This window comes from Ischnura elegans, chromosome 11 (genome assembly GCF_921293095.1).
Source record: "Ischnura elegans chromosome 11, ioIscEleg1.1, whole genome shotgun sequence".
Lineage (NCBI taxonomy): Eukaryota > Metazoa > Arthropoda > Insecta > Odonata > Coenagrionidae > Ischnura > Ischnura elegans.
The window spans coordinates 83,567,170-83,584,531 of NC_060256.1; the positions used below are offsets into that span (position 1 = coordinate 83,567,170).

General features: G+C 40.1%; 2 protein-coding genes across 3 annotated transcripts in view; both read left to right on the forward strand.

Annotated features, from left to right (window-relative positions):
- The first annotated feature begins 5,259 nt into the window (after window positions 1-5,259).
- LOC124167658 lies at window positions 5,260-6,063 on the forward strand. The gene has a single exon (XM_046545642.1). The coding sequence runs from the start codon at window positions 5,260-5,262 to the stop codon at window positions 6,061-6,063; it is 804 nt and encodes a 267-aa protein (XP_046401598.1).
- Window positions 6,064-8,205: 2,142 nt separating this feature from the next.
- LOC124168273 (protein piccolo-like) overlaps window positions 8,206-17,362 on the forward strand; it is a 57,315-nt gene continuing 48,158 nt past the window's right edge. Inside the window, exons 1-2 of one of the 2 annotated variants that reach the window (XM_046546417.1) lie at window positions 8,206-8,391; window positions 8,532-8,765. In XM_046546417.1, coding sequence (XP_046402373.1) covers window positions 8,560-8,765 — 206 coding nt within the window. In that variant the 5' untranslated portion in view covers window positions 8,206-8,391; window positions 8,532-8,559. The remainder of the gene's footprint in view (window positions 8,392-8,531; window positions 8,766-17,362) is intronic. The other variant, XM_046546418.1, reaches the window with a different exon arrangement.

Consider the following 17,362-nt stretch of genomic DNA (forward strand, 5'->3'; position numbering starts at 1 on the left):
TCTATTGGAAATTAAAATAAAAAAATTCCGTCACCCGGAACACCCAAGATTTTTTTGGCCGCATGGAATGTGTTAAGGAATTCTTAAAGGATTTTTTGGTATTCATGCACTTTCCAGACACGCGTCTTTTTGCGATTTTTTTTCGTCCAATACACCTATAACAGTGTCCTGATTACGAAAATGATAATTTTTTGCGGCGGAAAAGCCGGCAAATTGCCTGAAAAGCGAAAAAGTCAGGGGAATAAAATTCTTTGAAAAGTGATCATTTGGGTACTCAATGTTTTTAATACTATGCCAAACATATTCATCCAAATATTTTTGAAATCGTAAAACAACCTCATCACATATTACAAGCCGGAACTACTTTCTGGTATCGCACCGCGCGCAGCGATTCCTCGCTTACACAGCAAAATACGAATATGCCAAGGTGGGTTTGGGTTGAGTCAGGGCAAGTTTTTTGCTCATAAATCACTGTATTTCGCACTCATTTGTGCATTCTTGACATTTCGACCCGCCCGCATAATTTCATTAATGCCGTCATAAGCCCGTCTGTCGGAGTCAGTCGACACATAAATAAGAAAGAAGTGCTTCCGCCTTGCGCTGCCCAACCCACCCCCATGGTCCGCCGATCGTATACTGTAAATTAGCCAAGTTTCATTAACCATTTACGCGGATTTTATATAATTAAGGAGAAACTATTACTCACTGACCTTGTTCAATGTTTCGGGGGATATAACTGAGGCCTCAACAAAGAAATTTTGTAGGCGGTCATGGGGCTCTGAGTACTTCAGCTTGAGCATGTACTCTGCCAGATACCCAGTGAAGTGTAACTTCCGAACACCGAATCTTGGAATGGTGCGCCTCACCTCACGCCGCTGCCTTTCAATTGTATTGGTATCGGCACCACTTTATGGGTCTATAAAATTATAGGAGTGGTTTACCTTAAGGTGATCGAATCCCTCAGTGGAAAGGCAATCATAGGCCTTCCAGCAGTCACTTATAATTATTGTGCCCGGCAGAACCCACTCCTTCACGATGCGTAGTAATGTTTCTGTGTCTAGGAGTGGCGAGTGTCACGGTTGATGCCACCGAAAACCCACTGTCCGTCGACTATTCGGCCACGATTGTATTTTCTTCTGCCGAATTTGGCTTTATCTACTTCAACAACGACGTTTGATCCGCCTAATTTGGTACTGTTCCGGAACGAGTGGTCTATAAAAACTTCTCTGCAAAAGGAGTACCAGTCTACCACGGTTTGCGACGTGATCCCCTATTCCCGCTGCAGAAACTCTTGTCGTGGTGGTTTAAGGTTGAGAAGAACAGAAAGTAATTTCACAAATGTATCTAGCGGTAGATGGGCGTTCCTAAAATCATGTTACCTCAAACAGAAGGTCCACAGAATCTCATCAAATCTCAATCAATTTACAATTTAATCAGTTATAAACTATTATTCAGTTACTAATCAAGAATGAATAGTAGGAGAATAAAGTTGAACAAAGGCTATAAAGAATACAACCGAAATGCTACCCCATATAGAGCCGTAAGTATCTAACGTCTCATTGGCTTTCAGTAGTGGATAACTTATTACTTTAGTCGTATCGTATGCCATCTCCAGATAACGATGATTTGTTAAATATTATTCATCTTGGTTTGCCATATCTGTTGTCGTTTATTGTTGTGTTGTCAAATGCATTATCGACATTTTAAAATTACCTTCGTACGGTATGGTCGTGGGGCTAATAGCTATACATTTACAGATTCCCAGAACTACTGCATTGCGTTCACGTAAAAATGTCGAAGACGTTCGTAACATGATTTTAGGAATGCCAGTTTTGTAAGACCTACCAAATGATGTCAATTCCTTATTTTTGTTAGAAGCACGCGACTTATTTCATTAAACTGCTATTACAAAAACGTAGTGAATGATTAACATAAAAAAGCAATCCCTAACAACTTAACAACCAAACAAGGTTTCCATGTGAATCGTATCATGCAACGCATGCAATCGTGGTATACATCTGGCGGATGAGTCTGCGCAGGGACCACTTGAGCATGGTTAGTTTTTGGGTAAAAGTATTAATATTGTCGCGGGATGAAAAAGGAACGATGTTCATACAACTATAACCCGAAGGACCAGAGAAATACAACGCACTATTAAACATTCAAAAAATATATATTCATAACCTTAACAACATCATGAAAATAGTGAATAATAATGAGGGAAATTTCACATATCAGTCAGTCTTCAGTCAGTAAGCCTCCTTGTCTGCAGTTCCGCCGACACTTGAGCACACTTGGGGGGAGGGGCTGGGGCAGCTGAGGCACCGCACGTTCTCAATATGAGTTCCACATACTGACTGACAACTGACTCCGAGATTGACGAAGACTGGTCGCACGCACACACACAAAAAATTGAATATCGGAATAAAATTACGCCCTCCGGTGGCAATTACGAAAACTTAAACATACTTCTTTTTACGGAACAAATACCCGAAGCTTTTTGGAGTTTGCCATTATAAAATCAGTTCTTAAAATTGCAGTGCCAAGCCCAGTAACTGACGTGAGTGATAATGAGAGTAATATTGAAAGAAGTAAAGATAATGAAATACGCCGTCTTCTTCTCAATCATCATCCGAGTTCTCACTATCATCAACGAGTGAGAGTGATTGTGAGAAAACAGCAGAGGAAGACAGCAGTGACGAGGAAGATGCATACTTCAATGATTGGAATGGTAAACTCCATGATTTCACAGTTACTACGGTTGGAGAGGCACTATATGAAATTTTGGATCTTTATGTGAAAAATAAACTCACAAAAACTGCCCTAAAGGAATGGCTGCAATTCATCACAGGAATTCTGCCCACTCCTCATAAATTCCCTAACAATAAGTTCCTATTTTTTTAATTTACTCACAAATTGCTCTGGTGATTTCAATGCAGAAAGCCACAGATATTGCTGTGAATGTTTTAGTTATTTGGGGCCTTATGACTCTAATTCTGTCGAACAGTGTGATGTATGTGGATCAAGTTAGGCATTCGAAAGATTCATTAACATTCCAGTGACTGATACTATTAAATATCTTCTTGAGAGTGAAAAACTCTACCAGCACTTGATTCAAGGCAGTCAGTTTGTTGGAAGTGTCCGTGACATAGTTGATGGTGCAATGTTTCCTTCATCGTCATCTCCATTTGAGTGCATTTGATGTGTAGCACAGATGGTGTCCCAATATTCTAAAGCACTAATTTTCAAATTTGGCCTATTTTGTGTAAGATTTCTAATGTACCCCCAGGGATGAGGAAGGTAACTCTGTCGTTGGCTGGACTATGGTGTAGTCTTACCAAGTCAAACATGAACACCTTCCTGCAACAATTTTCTAAAGGAATGTGTAGTTTGAATGTTGATGGACTGTCGTGGTTTCACCCGGAAGTACATAAAACTGTAAATTCTAAGGTTAATGCTAATCTTGTTGTGGTTGAGGCTAAAGCTCGCAATGAAATGCAAAACTTAGTGGCTTGCAATGGGTATTATGGCTGCTCTTTTTTGAGCATCCTGGAGAGAGATTGGAGACTCAGAAAGGTCATATAATTGTTTTCAATTAATTGAAAGGGGTTGCACGTTTGGGAAACGGTGGAAAGATGCTGAAACAAGCAAAAGCTGCTACTGAGAAGGAATGTAGTGTGAAAGGAGTGCTGGGCCCATCATGTTTAGCTCTTATTCCTGGGTAATGTAATGCAATATATCGTCAACACAGGAATAATTAAACTCTTGTGACCTCATACAATGGGATACCCTTTTTTTGTTGAAAGCGCTTAATAGAACCCAATAAGCTTCCTTAAGGTAAGGGAACTATGAGCGGTGCAAATGACCTTGCTGTCGACGCACCCCAAAAAACGCATCTCTACTACTACTCTTATTCTTGGGTTGAATTTGTCATCATCGTTCATTCTAGATTATATGCATGCAGTGGCTGAAGGGGCTGTCCGTCTTTGTATTTTTATGGTTTGATTCAAAGAAATGTAAACAGCCATGCAATATTGGGTCGAAATCTGATGAAGTGAGTAAAAAGTTTTTCTCAATTAAATCGACCAATGATGTGCTAATGCCCCGTTCACACTACCATTATTCTCAACCAGCGTAAGATGACGTCAGAGCTAGCGTGCGTTCACACTTACCATGGTTAGACACTGGCGACATCTGAAGAGTGGTAATGTAAGTGCAAGTGAAAAATGAATCTACGAGAGCGAATAACCTGTTGGAAGGAAATAGAGAATGTGCAAGGAAAAGTTCTTGTGTTAATTGCAATGATTTTCAACGTATGTGCATATGAGCTGCTTATGAATTAAAAGTTGCATTCCAGCGACGACAATCATTGTTCCTTGCTACGTAGAAGGTAATTCAAATGTGTTCGTCCAACTAATCATTTCATCGATAGTGTGGCTTGCATTCTTCTACTGCTCTATTTAATACGAATAAAAGCGAATATTAGTGATAATTAGGTTGGTATCTACAACATATACTACTTGATTCGAATGTGTTGACAAATCATTGATGTACTGTAGGTGAAGAAAATCGCAGACCTAATCTTGAGACTTGAGCCTCAATTGAGACACACTTTTGGGATGGAGATTGAGACACATTGGGATGGAGATACACTTTTCGCTGCATTTCAGTCTTAGCAATTATTGTTTTCTGATTTTGACAAAGGACATGATCCAATATGATGCTATACCGTAAATTAAAACTCTTCTACTTCAATTAAATGTGGACGAATAACTTGCAGAAATGTGACGATTGTTGAAATTTGACTTATAAAGTAAGAGAGAGAACGTGGTATTTTTTGCGATATGTAGTATAACCCGACGTTTCTAAATTTATTTTCTATAGTTATATCTTTGGCCCCTGGCTCTCCTAGACGGGCGGCCGGGAACCAACCCATTCCCGGTCAATCGGCTCCTGGCGGCTGGGGAGCTTGGCGGCTCCTTTCGAGCGTACGCCAGGAAGGGTGAGCGTGATCCAAAGGGACGCTGCCAAGAGCATTCTAGGAGGGACACGTAAATATCTTCGGGGGAACCTGGCGCTCTGCACCGGCCCGCGGTGCATCGTCCCCTTGTCGGACTCCATGGTGGGTGGGGCCCCGGAGATGAATATAATCAATGTCTATGGATACCCAAAACCCAAATTGCCTCTAGGGAGGCTAATCCCAGCAAACGGCTATGCACGGAAAATGTACTACAGAATGATTACCCTTCTTACGTAGTAATGAGCAGCATAGAAGGAGCTTTGAAAAAAGTGTCTCCGTTCGTAATCGCGAAAGCTATCCAGGAGTTGGTTGGCGATGTAAAAACGGCGAAGAGACTGCGGTCAGGTTCTCTCCTCATACAGGTCAACAATTCAAGACTAGCAAAGAGACTGCTTAGGCTGAAAGAGTTCTTCCAAGTCCCAGTGAAAGTTGATCCCCACCGATCACTAAACACTTGTGACGGCGTCGTAACATCTTGGGATCATTCAGACTGCAACGAGGAGGAAATCGAAGAAGGCTTGAAAGACCAAAAGTTAATATCGGTCCGCCGCTTGAAAACGAGGCGAAGCTATACTCTAAAGGACACGAACAGCTTTGTCCTCACCTTCGCCCTTCCGAAACTTCCCTCGTCCATTTATGTATGCTACAGCGCGTTCCAAGTTCGACCGTATATTCCTAAGCCTATCCGATGCTTCCGTTGTCAAAGGTATGGACACACATCAGGCAACTGTAAGGGAGAAGAACTCTGTAGTAGATGCTCTCTGAAGAAGCACGAAGGAGACTGTAGTGAAAAGGAAAAATGTGTGAACTGCCATAGAGACCATCCAGCGTGGTCAGCATCCTGCCCAATATTTGTAGAAGAAAAGAAAATACAAGTAATAAAAACCTCAAAGAAAATAACTTACGGAGAGGCCAAGGAAGAATTCAGAGCTCTGCACCCTGTTTTCTCTGGAAAATCCTATAGCCAGGTGACGGCCAAAAAATATGTGAACGCTGCCGTGCAGACACACACGCCTTCTGTATGCGCGCCATGCAAAGATTGATGGCGTGCTCGACCACGCGATTCGCTGGGAAAACACCAAAATGCTCTGCCACTCCAGCGGCTACTGGGATCGCCTCACCAAGGAGGCAGGATCTCATGAGAGCTCAAGGGGAGCTCTTCTGGGATACAACCACCGGGGCCCGGAACCAAGCCCGAGGCTTATACGCCAGGACACCCGGGAAGGGGCTGGACGGGAAGGAAAAAGGATGGAGACGCCGTCGCGATCGGAGCCCGCCGACGCCTCCAGGGAAGGGAAAGGGCTGGAAGGAAGTGGGAGTAGGGATAAAGCACTCCAGCGCTATGGAAGCGAAGGAGGCCCTACCTAGCGAAACCATGCGTGCGCAATTTCTCTGCCACCATCCCGGGGAGATTTTTCTATGAGGAAGAAAAATCCCAGATAGGGACAGTGGGAAAATCACCAAGGAGGCAATTGAAATACGACTCTCCAAGAAAAACTTCAACAGAGACGAGGGTTTCAACTTAAGTAAGGCATGGAACCCGATTTTGAAAGTGGCGGGAAAAGCGCACTCTTTCTCCGCCAATCAGAACGACCCAACATAACGACCGAGGATATATAAACCTGGCACTTTCCTACTGGCATCATCGGCCCTGATGACGATAGAAAAGGATTCTATCGAAACGTCGGCAGCGATAGAGATGGAGCTCACCCGGATGGAAACCCTAGAAGAATTCACCGCCATCATACGCCGGGAAAAAGTGACATCTTACGCAATGATAATGGGATTGTATTAAAAATTGTATATTTTTAAAGGGGCTAAGGGGGGGGGGGGCTTGCCCCACCCCCCACCAAGATCCGCCTATGTAGTAATTGCATCAGAAATGTATATGCATTAGCCAAGAGAAAACTTAATCCGTTGGAAAGTACATCTTTTCAACATAAGTTTTACTCTTTTGAAAGGTATAATCGTCAAACTTGATAAAGACTGATTTCATTACAAAACCTTAGTTAAAATTATATCTTTAAAAATATTGAATAAATTAGATTATTCACAGGGTACATAAATACTTTATAGATCCGCTATAAATTTTGTTTCCATAGGTCTACATTTACTGTCAATTTTGAAAGCAGGTGGTATTGCTTAGACTGTTTCCTGAGAGGACCTGTGGTAGGATTGCCGATGAACTAACATTAGCAAATACTTGAAGAGTGGAGGAACTACAATGCTCTAAATTGATATCTGTTTAGTTTTCTCAGCTGTTTCAGCATGAGATATGAAGAGGAAATGTAAAAAGAAGAGACTATTGGGTTTCGATCTACATAATATAAAATACCAATTTTGAGCCAAATCACCTGGTATATATGCCAAGTTAATTAAATAGCCCGAAAACAAAGTTCAAGATGAAAATAGCATAAATTTTTATACCGATTGTATAGAATGTATGCATCCTGTATTAACTTTTATACAGCCACAGCTCTATACAATTGGAAATTTATACACGTCTGTATACAATGTATAAAATTTTTATACATTTGCATAAGAATGTATACAAATTTTATACAGTTTTATACATTTTTTTCATAGGGGATAGCACGTTACAGAAGTGCACATTACGCCTCGGGAGTACTGTGTCGATACTAATATTATGAAGGATCGATGTAACGTTATACTTGAAGAGCAAGGATGGAACTTTATGGTCTTTCTTTGCGGAGAAATGCTGTTTTCATCATTTTTTCAATGAATATCAGATCTGTCAAGAATAAAATATTGTTGATAGTAATTTTTTCGTTATTATTTTTCCCCATCGAATTGATGCTTGATTGATACTGAGTTAGAGATAACGTTCAAACAGTTTTTCGATGAAAAAGAGAATTTTTTTTACATTATTCCACTTCTCAATGGGAAAGGACCCAAGCTAATGGTTGTCTTTAGCTGAAGGACTTTGCGTATTTGGCATTGTTAGAGTCACGAAAACGGATTTCTAAGTTTATAGATTGTAAAATAGGGGATATGAGTATGTAGATAGCCTCCGATGTGTGTAAAGAAGTTCAATGGACTTCAAAAAGAATGAGGAAAAAGTTGTCATTTCTTATTGCCACCGACATTCTCAGCATATGCGAACGTTTCTATTTTATCATGTGCTTAGCGTAACTAAGGCGATTGTTGATTTAAGTAAACTCAATTTCTCTGCTGAGCACGCTTCGGATCATTTGTTTACATTTTCTTATTCATCATTAATTAACTTCATACGTGTTAACGCATTCAATCAGTGAATTAAAGTGCTTCGGATTCTTGGAAATGGAACGGACAGGAAGTTAAATCTCATTGGGGAAATTGTACTTGCGTGGATTGGTTTTGGTGACAGAAAAGTGATTTTTCGTGCTGGCTTTTTTCTTTAATATTTCTCAATAAATATGTAAAGCTGAAGCTTGTCCTATGATATCCGTGCTGATGTTAAGTTTTGAAGCAAAGGTTACTCTAAGGTAAACATAATAAACTTACTCTGCAGAAGTGAATGTCCGCGATCAAACACTCAAATGAACATAGTTGAGAGGAGTGTCATATGCGGTTACGGATGGCAGACCGACTGGCGAGACTCTTGTGGTGCGGTCAGAGATGTCATTCGTGGACCTTTTAACTGTCCCCGTGTCGTGGATAGCATCCCGTACGCGGTCCTTCACTGTCTCTGTGAATCCAGAAAAGCAAAATGTTGTGGATGTGGCACTAAATGCCGTCAATACAGGTATGCTTACTTTTAATGCGAAAATGAATTTTATTAAACGTCTTAAAGACGTATATTTATTTCATAGCACCATACACCAAAGTATTATATCTGCCCTTCAGCCTGGACTTTAAGTTTTTGCAAATTTGGGGAATAAGTTCATCGATTGTTGTGAGTTTGTGAATTTTTCACACATGGTTAATATTGATTGATTTACTGATAATAAGGAGGAGACGGATGTATTTATTTTGAAAATACTCTAGCTCTTTACGGATAGTTTTAGCAAAGATTTCGCATGCGTACAGCAGCAACGGACAGATGATGCTCTTGTGAAGTCTGATGCGGGAACTGTGGGAAAGAGGGCTGGTTTGGGAGGAAAGGCAAAAGATTGCTTGACGTGCAGATATTGCTTTGGAAAGGCAACATGGGGTTGATACGTCAATTTGCCATCAAGAATGACGCCGAGGGATTTTTGTTTTGTCGTTCTTGGCATCTTTTTCTTGTTGATATGTGGTAATGTTTGTGGAATGAATTTTTTGCGTGGTGAAAAGTGTACGTGCGTGCTCTCTGTGGCGTTGATTTTAATCTTCCATTTTTGGAGGCATTTTAAATGAGTGTTTTATTTATTTATGTTAGTGCCTCCCGCGCGTGATGTGGCTGCGATAGCCGTATCGTCTGCGTACATGTAAATTGCGGTGTGTGGTGTGCTTGGCATGTCGTTGACGAAGAGGGTGAATAGCAGTGGACTTAGCAATGAGCCCTGCGGAACGCCTGCCTCCATAGGCCTGAGAGATGACAGATTAGATCATTCGTCGTTATGTTATGTCGTCTGCATACGCGATTGCGGAGTAACGCTCCCCTCTCCTGTAGGTACCACTTCCATTCGTATGTAATTCTTTGAGTACCGGATCCAATGCTATCGTAAACAGTAGGGTCATTCCACATCAATTCCACCAAAGAAAAATCACTTTCTCACCCACCATCTCAGATTTTGATGAAACTTGGCCTGTTTGTTTTACCCATGAAGATGAGTCACCATACCAAATTTTAACACTCTACCTCTTACCGTTTCCTTTTTATAGCCTTTTAAAGTTTTGCATTTCCGAAAATTCTAACCTATGGATATCGCAAAATGGAGGACGCTTACGTTTCGAAAATTATTTGTAACTTTTTTATTTACCATTAAATCTCCATGAAAATTTATAGGCTTATTCTTAAAACAATGAAGAATATAGAAAAAATACCTCAAACCTCTAAGTTAACCTACTAGGGCTGAAAAAATATTTTGTTTGCATCTTTGTATTTTTTTTAAACGAAGACATAGTTTAGCGTAAAATTAAATATCATCGAAAGGGTATGTAATAATCACAAAAACTTTTTTTTCTAAATAATCCTTACTAAATGGGCTATCAAATGATGAAAAAATATTAATGGGGTTTTGACACCTTTGTTGTGTTTTATTATGTTGAATATAAGTTGTAACATTTCGATTTTACCGATTTTACCATGTCCTAGAAGTATATATTTTTACACTAGAATTTGATAAATAGCCAGACATTCTATTAAAGCAAGCTTTAACTTTATATCAGTACAAGATTTGATAATAAAAAAAATTAATAGGGTTTTTTTATTGTTTTTAATATTCCAAACTATCCATGGGTATCTCAACAGGGCTATTCTGTAACAGGTGTACTGTTCCATTTTTATCCGTACTGTTCCATTGTTACGGCTGAGCTCACTGCCATTAGGATTGCTCTCCGATCTATTAAAAACAGTGTTGCGTCATTTATGATCTGCACAGATTCATTTAGTGCTCTCCAATCCATATCTCTTTATTCTCCTTATCACCTCATTGTTCAGGACATACGAAGCACTCTGTTATCCCTGAGTAAAAAAGGGACCACTATAAGCTTCGCTTGGGTCCCTGGACATGTGGGCATACCAGGGAATGAGAAAGCAGATTCTGCAGCCAAAGATGCGCTCAGGTCTCCGGATACAGATTTTCAGTTAATGCCAGCGGAAGATTTAGGGAATGCCATGAGGGGAATGATTAGACAAAATTCGAAGACGCAATGGCTCGAAATCCAAAAAAACAAACTTCGGGAAATTAAGCCCGTAATAACTGCGTGGCAGACCTCTATAAGAAATGTCCGTAGGGAGGAAGTGGTTTTAACACGCTTAAGAATTGGTCACTGCCGATTAACCCATTCATACCTCTTCACCGAAGAGAGAATACAGCCCCAATGCTTAAATTGCAATTGTCCACTAACAGTGCGACATATCCTTACGGACTGTGCAAGATATCGTACTGCACGGGTGAATCACAACCTCGGAGTCAACCTTGCTGAGGTACTAGGAGACACTCCCGAAAACATTTCCCGACTGATAGCATTCCTACACTCAACTCGACTTTTCAATAAAATATAAATGATACCTCTTGTAAATTATTGACACGATAATTTCAGAACGGGCCTAATCCCCTTTATCAATACCAGTCAGTGAGTGGTGCAAAATGGCCTTAGCCGCCGATGCACCCTATAAAAGAAACACTACAACTACTTAATCCGGTAATTAAAGATCGATTGAATATGTTGCTATGCACCGTCGTTACTTCTACGAACATAGTAATCACCATTGAACTCGTCATGAACTGCTCCTGTACGATAGAAATATTGACCAAACCCGGAGTTAAAATAAGTTTTACGACATAACGCAGAAATAACTCACGACTTTGTTTCATATAATTCCATTTTTACTGTCAAAGCCCCCGAAAAAGAACGGTGCTACCTCTCGTAATGCAAGTTAATGCACTACGAGTGCGTACGTCCGCAGTTGACCATACTCAAGCAAGATTGACGGACGAAAGATTGCGAAATCACTACGTTTTCGATACAAATTATTTTATTTTTACTACCCAAACCCCTGGAAATTATCAATACTACATCAAGTAATGCCCCTTTGCACGCGAGTGAACTCGTCTGAGTGCGTGCCTCTAAATTTAACTTGACGAAAAGGTCAAAATATTATGATTTTCAAAGAAAAAGAAAATCAAGCATAAAAATTCATTTAATGGGCAAATTACAAAAAGATTAATTCACGACACAAAAAATTTTCACATTGTTCAAGTACAAGATTCAACTTTGGCAGATCAACAGCAAATGTAAACATACACAATGCATGGGTGAGGCCAAAAATGCAAAACCGAAATGCAAACAGCTAAGGCGATTGCAATTCATAATTTTTCCAGTGAGCAACTGCCACTCTTCATGATTCATCACAGGAAAGTAAATGGTGAAACGTTTTCGGAAATGGCTTAATAAAAGGACCAGCAAACTTCCAAGGATATCCTGAAAAAAGTAGAAAGGCTGCGAAAGTGAATATGTATAGGTAGAAAGAAATTTCCTCTACAATAACCATTATTTTTATAAATACACCAATTCCAAAAAATATTACCATAGATAATGTATTTAAATTAAGGTACTAGCAATAATTACCACTTCCTGCCCCGTAAAGTTTAACATATGCTGAGAATAACAATCAAATAACGTAATTAACAGTGTCCTGTGATGCCATAAGGTAATTACAAAGGGCAGAAGCTGGACTTATGAGAAAATTGACATTGTTAACTGCCCGCATAATCTTTTAACAATGAAGTGTATTCTACCTAATCGCCTCATAACTGCTATGTCTTCTTCTTCAACATTTTGACTGAAAAATTACAGAACACCACATAACTCCGCATAATACCTTACAAGCCATCTAAAAGGTGTGTGTGACACGTGTTTCAGTCGCATTATTTCCCATCGTTACTATTATACTCGCTACAAAATAGTTAACTTGACACTTAAAATATTATACTCGCAACAAAATAGTTAACATGACACTTATAATACAAATAAAATACTTAATTACTACCGTTGACTAATAACATTATCAACTATTCACATTAAAAGGCACCCCAAACACGAGCACGTTGTAGGTAATAAATTCAATATGTATCAGGTGTAGCGAACATCTCACGCTATATTGCATTTTTTTTACTATTTTATTCTATATTTTACTCACCGGTGGAAAGTAAGGCCTGTTTTCTTCCTTTCCGTGCGATTATTGCACCCGTAAGCCGAGCAGCAAACCATCTGCGAATGCAAAGTTTAAATAGCATATATCTGCGTAACAGAATGTTTCCGGATGTAGATAATAATATCCATGAAAATAAACACACTAATAAATATTTACGTACCTTTATATGACCTCTGTAGCCACTGGTTTCAGAAAAAAAAACAATATTTACTTAACATGTAAGCTTACGGAAAATCGACGAAGCGGGGCAGAGCATGATGGCTAAATGCGCAAAAGTACCGTTATGCCTGGTTATGCCTGGCTTCACCTTAGAGCGCTTATGCCCCCTCTAGATACCTCTATGGTTACTTCTACGAGGAGGCAGCCATCTTGTTTGACGAAAGACGATCGAAAACAAATGATAGTAGTAGGTAATGGCAGGGAACGAGAGGGAAATTTGGATATTTTAATCAGCGGTGAACAAGGTAACGGGCCCGTGGAGTGAAACAGGGGTGCTGGGGTGGGACGGTACTCAGGCGGGGATGAGCAATTATGAGGGGAAATCTTTCGGTGCAGGCCACTCCTACGAAAAGTCATTCTGGAAACCATTGATGAAACGATTTCCCGTTCCTTTTAGTACAACCCGCCCGGGCGATCTTACGTTTGGGTACTTCTGCGAAAAAACATTATCGAAACCATTGATAAAACGATTTCCCGTTCCTTTTAGTACAACCCGTCCTACCCAACCCGCCCGGGCGATCTTACGTTTGGGTACTCTTACAAGAAAACATTATTTTGGTTTCCTTCTATTTAACAAGTAATTGCACCAATTCAAAGAGAAACTTTTAATATAACAGAAATTGTTGAAACGAAGCAATGTAAAAATAGAAATATTAAAAGGTAAAACATCAAAAAATAAAATATCAATATCAAACGGGGTATCGCGCCTTAATATGAGATAAAAATTTTTTGAACATTGTTGCAGGTGGCCCACTGAAAAGCTGGCGATACATGAATTCGTCAATATGTTCAACCAAAAGGTTGCTCCTTAGAACTTCGGTATGGCGGCAGAATTGCTTCAAGCGCGACCAATACCCCTCTACTGCATTTTTGCAGACTCCTTCCGCACTGACGAATTCTTTCGAATGATTCACTATTCTATGTGTGAATCCTAGGTCTGCCAAGCCGTCATATGCTGCCCAGCCATCCGTCCAAATGACGCTTCCATTTCGGACATGCTCTTGAATTATGGGCAGCATGGTATTTTTATCCCTTTTGACGACATATACAATAACCCCCAATTTTTTCTCTGTATCATAGATGCCAAGGACCCACTTCTCTGTGACCAGTCTTCCGCGATGGTATTTTCGCTTTGCCACCAAACTTTCCTCAATTTGTATTACGACTCCATCTCCTCCAAGTTGCTGTTGTGGCATGTTAACCATTTTCCATGACGAAATGTACCTATAAATTAAAGTGTAATAATGGAAAGGCTACAACATGTAGATCAGCTAGAACTTAAGATAATGATGTATTACCTAAAAAATCGGTTGTACTGCACAACACTTTCTCTAGCAATTCCAGTCACTTTTGACGTGTCACGCGACGAAACGTGACAAACCCAAAACCATAGGCATGTAAATATAGATTCGAAAGAAATTTTAGTTTCCTCGAAAAACGTGCCTGAACAAAGGCTGGAGTAACTCTTGCATTTTTGTCAGTAGGCAGCGTAATTGCCCTTGTAACGTTGATTTCTTCGGAGAATCTGCATTTGTCTGCAATTACCCCGGCTACATCTTCCAAGCTTATGGAGAAAGCTTTCTTCCTGCAGCTTTATGATTATTTGTTTGCCCTCTTGAGCAAAAAAAGAGTAAATTTCTTTTAGATTGGTGAACTCCGTCGTTCTAACTTCAATCAACGTTTGAAAAGCCTCGCCGATCGTCTTTTGTCAAACAAGATGGCTGCCTCCTCGTAAAAGTCACGAATATTACAATTTTAAATAATTTCATCAAAATCTACCAAAAAAGGTGATTTACTTACCCTTGCTTGGAAGAGGCTTTCGTTGCGTATATCCAGCTCCTTACTACGTCTCTTTTGGCAATAGTAGCCTCCTTTCCACCCAGGGACACAGCAACGCCGGTCAGGCCCCATTGCTAAAGCCGAATAAAACTGAATCTACGACTCTCACTACAAAAATTACTGCAAAAATCCGATTAAAGACGGAGCGCGTCGCCCCACTTCCATTAAGTTTAATGGCGAAAATTACACTGACACAGATCCTATTGCCTAGTGGCGCCGCTATGCGGCCAATGTTGGCGATCGAATAAAATGCGCGCCAAACGGCAACAGATGAAAGGCTTCCCATTGGCCCATCTGGAGACTCCTGTAATGGAGTCCCCTTGGTAAAAGTAACCACTTCCTAATCAAGATATGTACCATATTTATCATAATTAAATAGTTATGCTACAGCTTTTTTCCATGCCTAAGATTGTGCATGTCCGGGTGCTTAGATAATTAATCTCGTATAGCTATGATGGCGTCTATTGTGTTCTTGTTTTGTATTCCTGCGTATTGGTGCTGATATAGTAGGGCTGTGACTATTTGTTCTATTTCGTTTTTCAGGATGTGTGTATATATTTTATAGTCTGTATACAGGAGTTATATTGGTCGGTAATGTTCTATTGTGGCTGGGGTTATGATTTTTGGTATCGGTTTAATTGTTGCCGTTTTCATTTGTTCTGTGATCCCGTTTATGCTTATGTATTAAAAAGTTTTATTAATGCCGGCTTTAAAATCGACCAAAATTTTATGTAAAATTCATATGTGAGTCCGTCAGCCCCAGGTGATTTTCCTTTACTTAATTTATGTTTCACGTCTTCCAAGTCGTTCGCCGTTATTCTGTGGGCGTACGTCTTTTTTTCTCGTCTTCCAGCTGTAGTGTTTCTGTGATAGGGGGAAGTTTCCTCCTTCCACTCCTCATACCTGTTGCAAATTGTTTTGAAGTGTCTCACTGCAAAGCTTCCGTTTCCCTTCCGTTCTCGACCACCTCTGTGGGAAGCACTGTGTGTTTCAGTTCTATGGTTTTTTTAAGGGTAGGGAGGCTGGTTGGGCCCCAGCTGTCCTTGTAAATCTCCTGCTGCCATCTTCGTGTGGCGTATTTGGGTGTTTCTAGATTTCGTATTTGCAACTTTATGTTCGTGATTGCTGCTTCATTAAGCTGAAGCTTTTTTTGTGTTTTGTGATGCATTTCATTCTGGGGTTCTCTGTAGAAGTTGGTGCGAAGGCTTCCGCGGTGCGCTGGTACTGTAGGCTGCATTTTCCGGGTTTCACCGCGTCGTGGTTGCGTTGGTGACAACAGTTTCTCCTGCATTCCAGCAGGCGTCTTCAGGCCGAAGTGATTATGCCGTGTTTTGGCCGCCGTTATATAGGCAGCCCAGTGGTGTAGGTTCGCCCTGATTGGTCGCCTTGCGGCCAATAGCGTGGGGGTATGGGGCGAAGAGTCTCTTCCATGTGCTGTGGAGTGCGTAGCTATCCTCTCGATTGAAATTATGAGGATGTTTGGATATTTCAATCGCCTCTCGGATGATCCTCGGAAAATATCGGGATTCGCTGGCGATAACATTTGTTTCTTCCCAGTTGATGTCGTGTCCAGGTTCACTGAGAGTGTGCTCGGCCACAGCCGACAGATGAAATTGTTTGTTTTTCACCGCTCTTCTATGTTCTTGAATGCGGCACTTCACTGCTCTCTTAGTCTGTCCGATGTATGACATACCGCAACTGCATTCAATTTGATAAACTCCCTCGTAGGCGTGAGAAGAGATACGGTCCTTAGGCGTCGGAAGAAGTTCTCCAGTCTTATTTACACAGTTGAAGCGTGTTGTTACGTCGAATTTTTTGAGGAGTCTCGCGATTTTTTTTAAACGCGCGATTTTTCGTGACTTAAGTTAAAGTTATCGCCAGAGAATCCCGATATTCTCTGTAGAAGTTTAGTGTTTCCGTTAGTATCCAGTTACTTTGTTTTGTTATTCTTTTTATTTCTTTTGACATTCGGGGTTTAACCCTTTCAGTCCCACCTTTATTTAATTTCAAGTTATTTCGCTGAAATTCATTACACGCGACTTCTTACACTTCGTAACACCGATAGTGTTCAAGGATCTCATTTTATGTACTCACATACTTTTATACACATTTTTTTAAATAATGGACAGGAATGAACCGCTGGGACTTGTGAGCTCTTTTCTATCTCATCTAATATTCCCAAGATAAAATAAACCAGTGATTTTTCTTTCTTTTAACTTTATTTGTGAGTTATTTTGCTCATAAATATTATTAGAACACACTTATGATTTCAACAATTTTTATTTCAACTTAAAATATAGTGATAAACAATAACATTCCGTTTTTTAAAAGAATTTTCATACAAAAGTAAGTAAAATTTAGAATTATTAGCTGTAGTTACGTGCGGTAATCTTGAAAACAATTTCTTGTGGAATTAAGACAAGTATACAGCACGGTGAGAACACTTTGTGTACTGCTTAGATTGTCTTTTATTAAGACTA

Bases quoted from the DNA above. Each gene is read 5' to 3' on its own strand.
- LOC124167658 (XM_046545642.1), top strand. From the start codon at position 5,260: ATGAGCAGCATAGAAGGAGCTTTGAAAAAAGTGTCTCCGTTCGTAATC.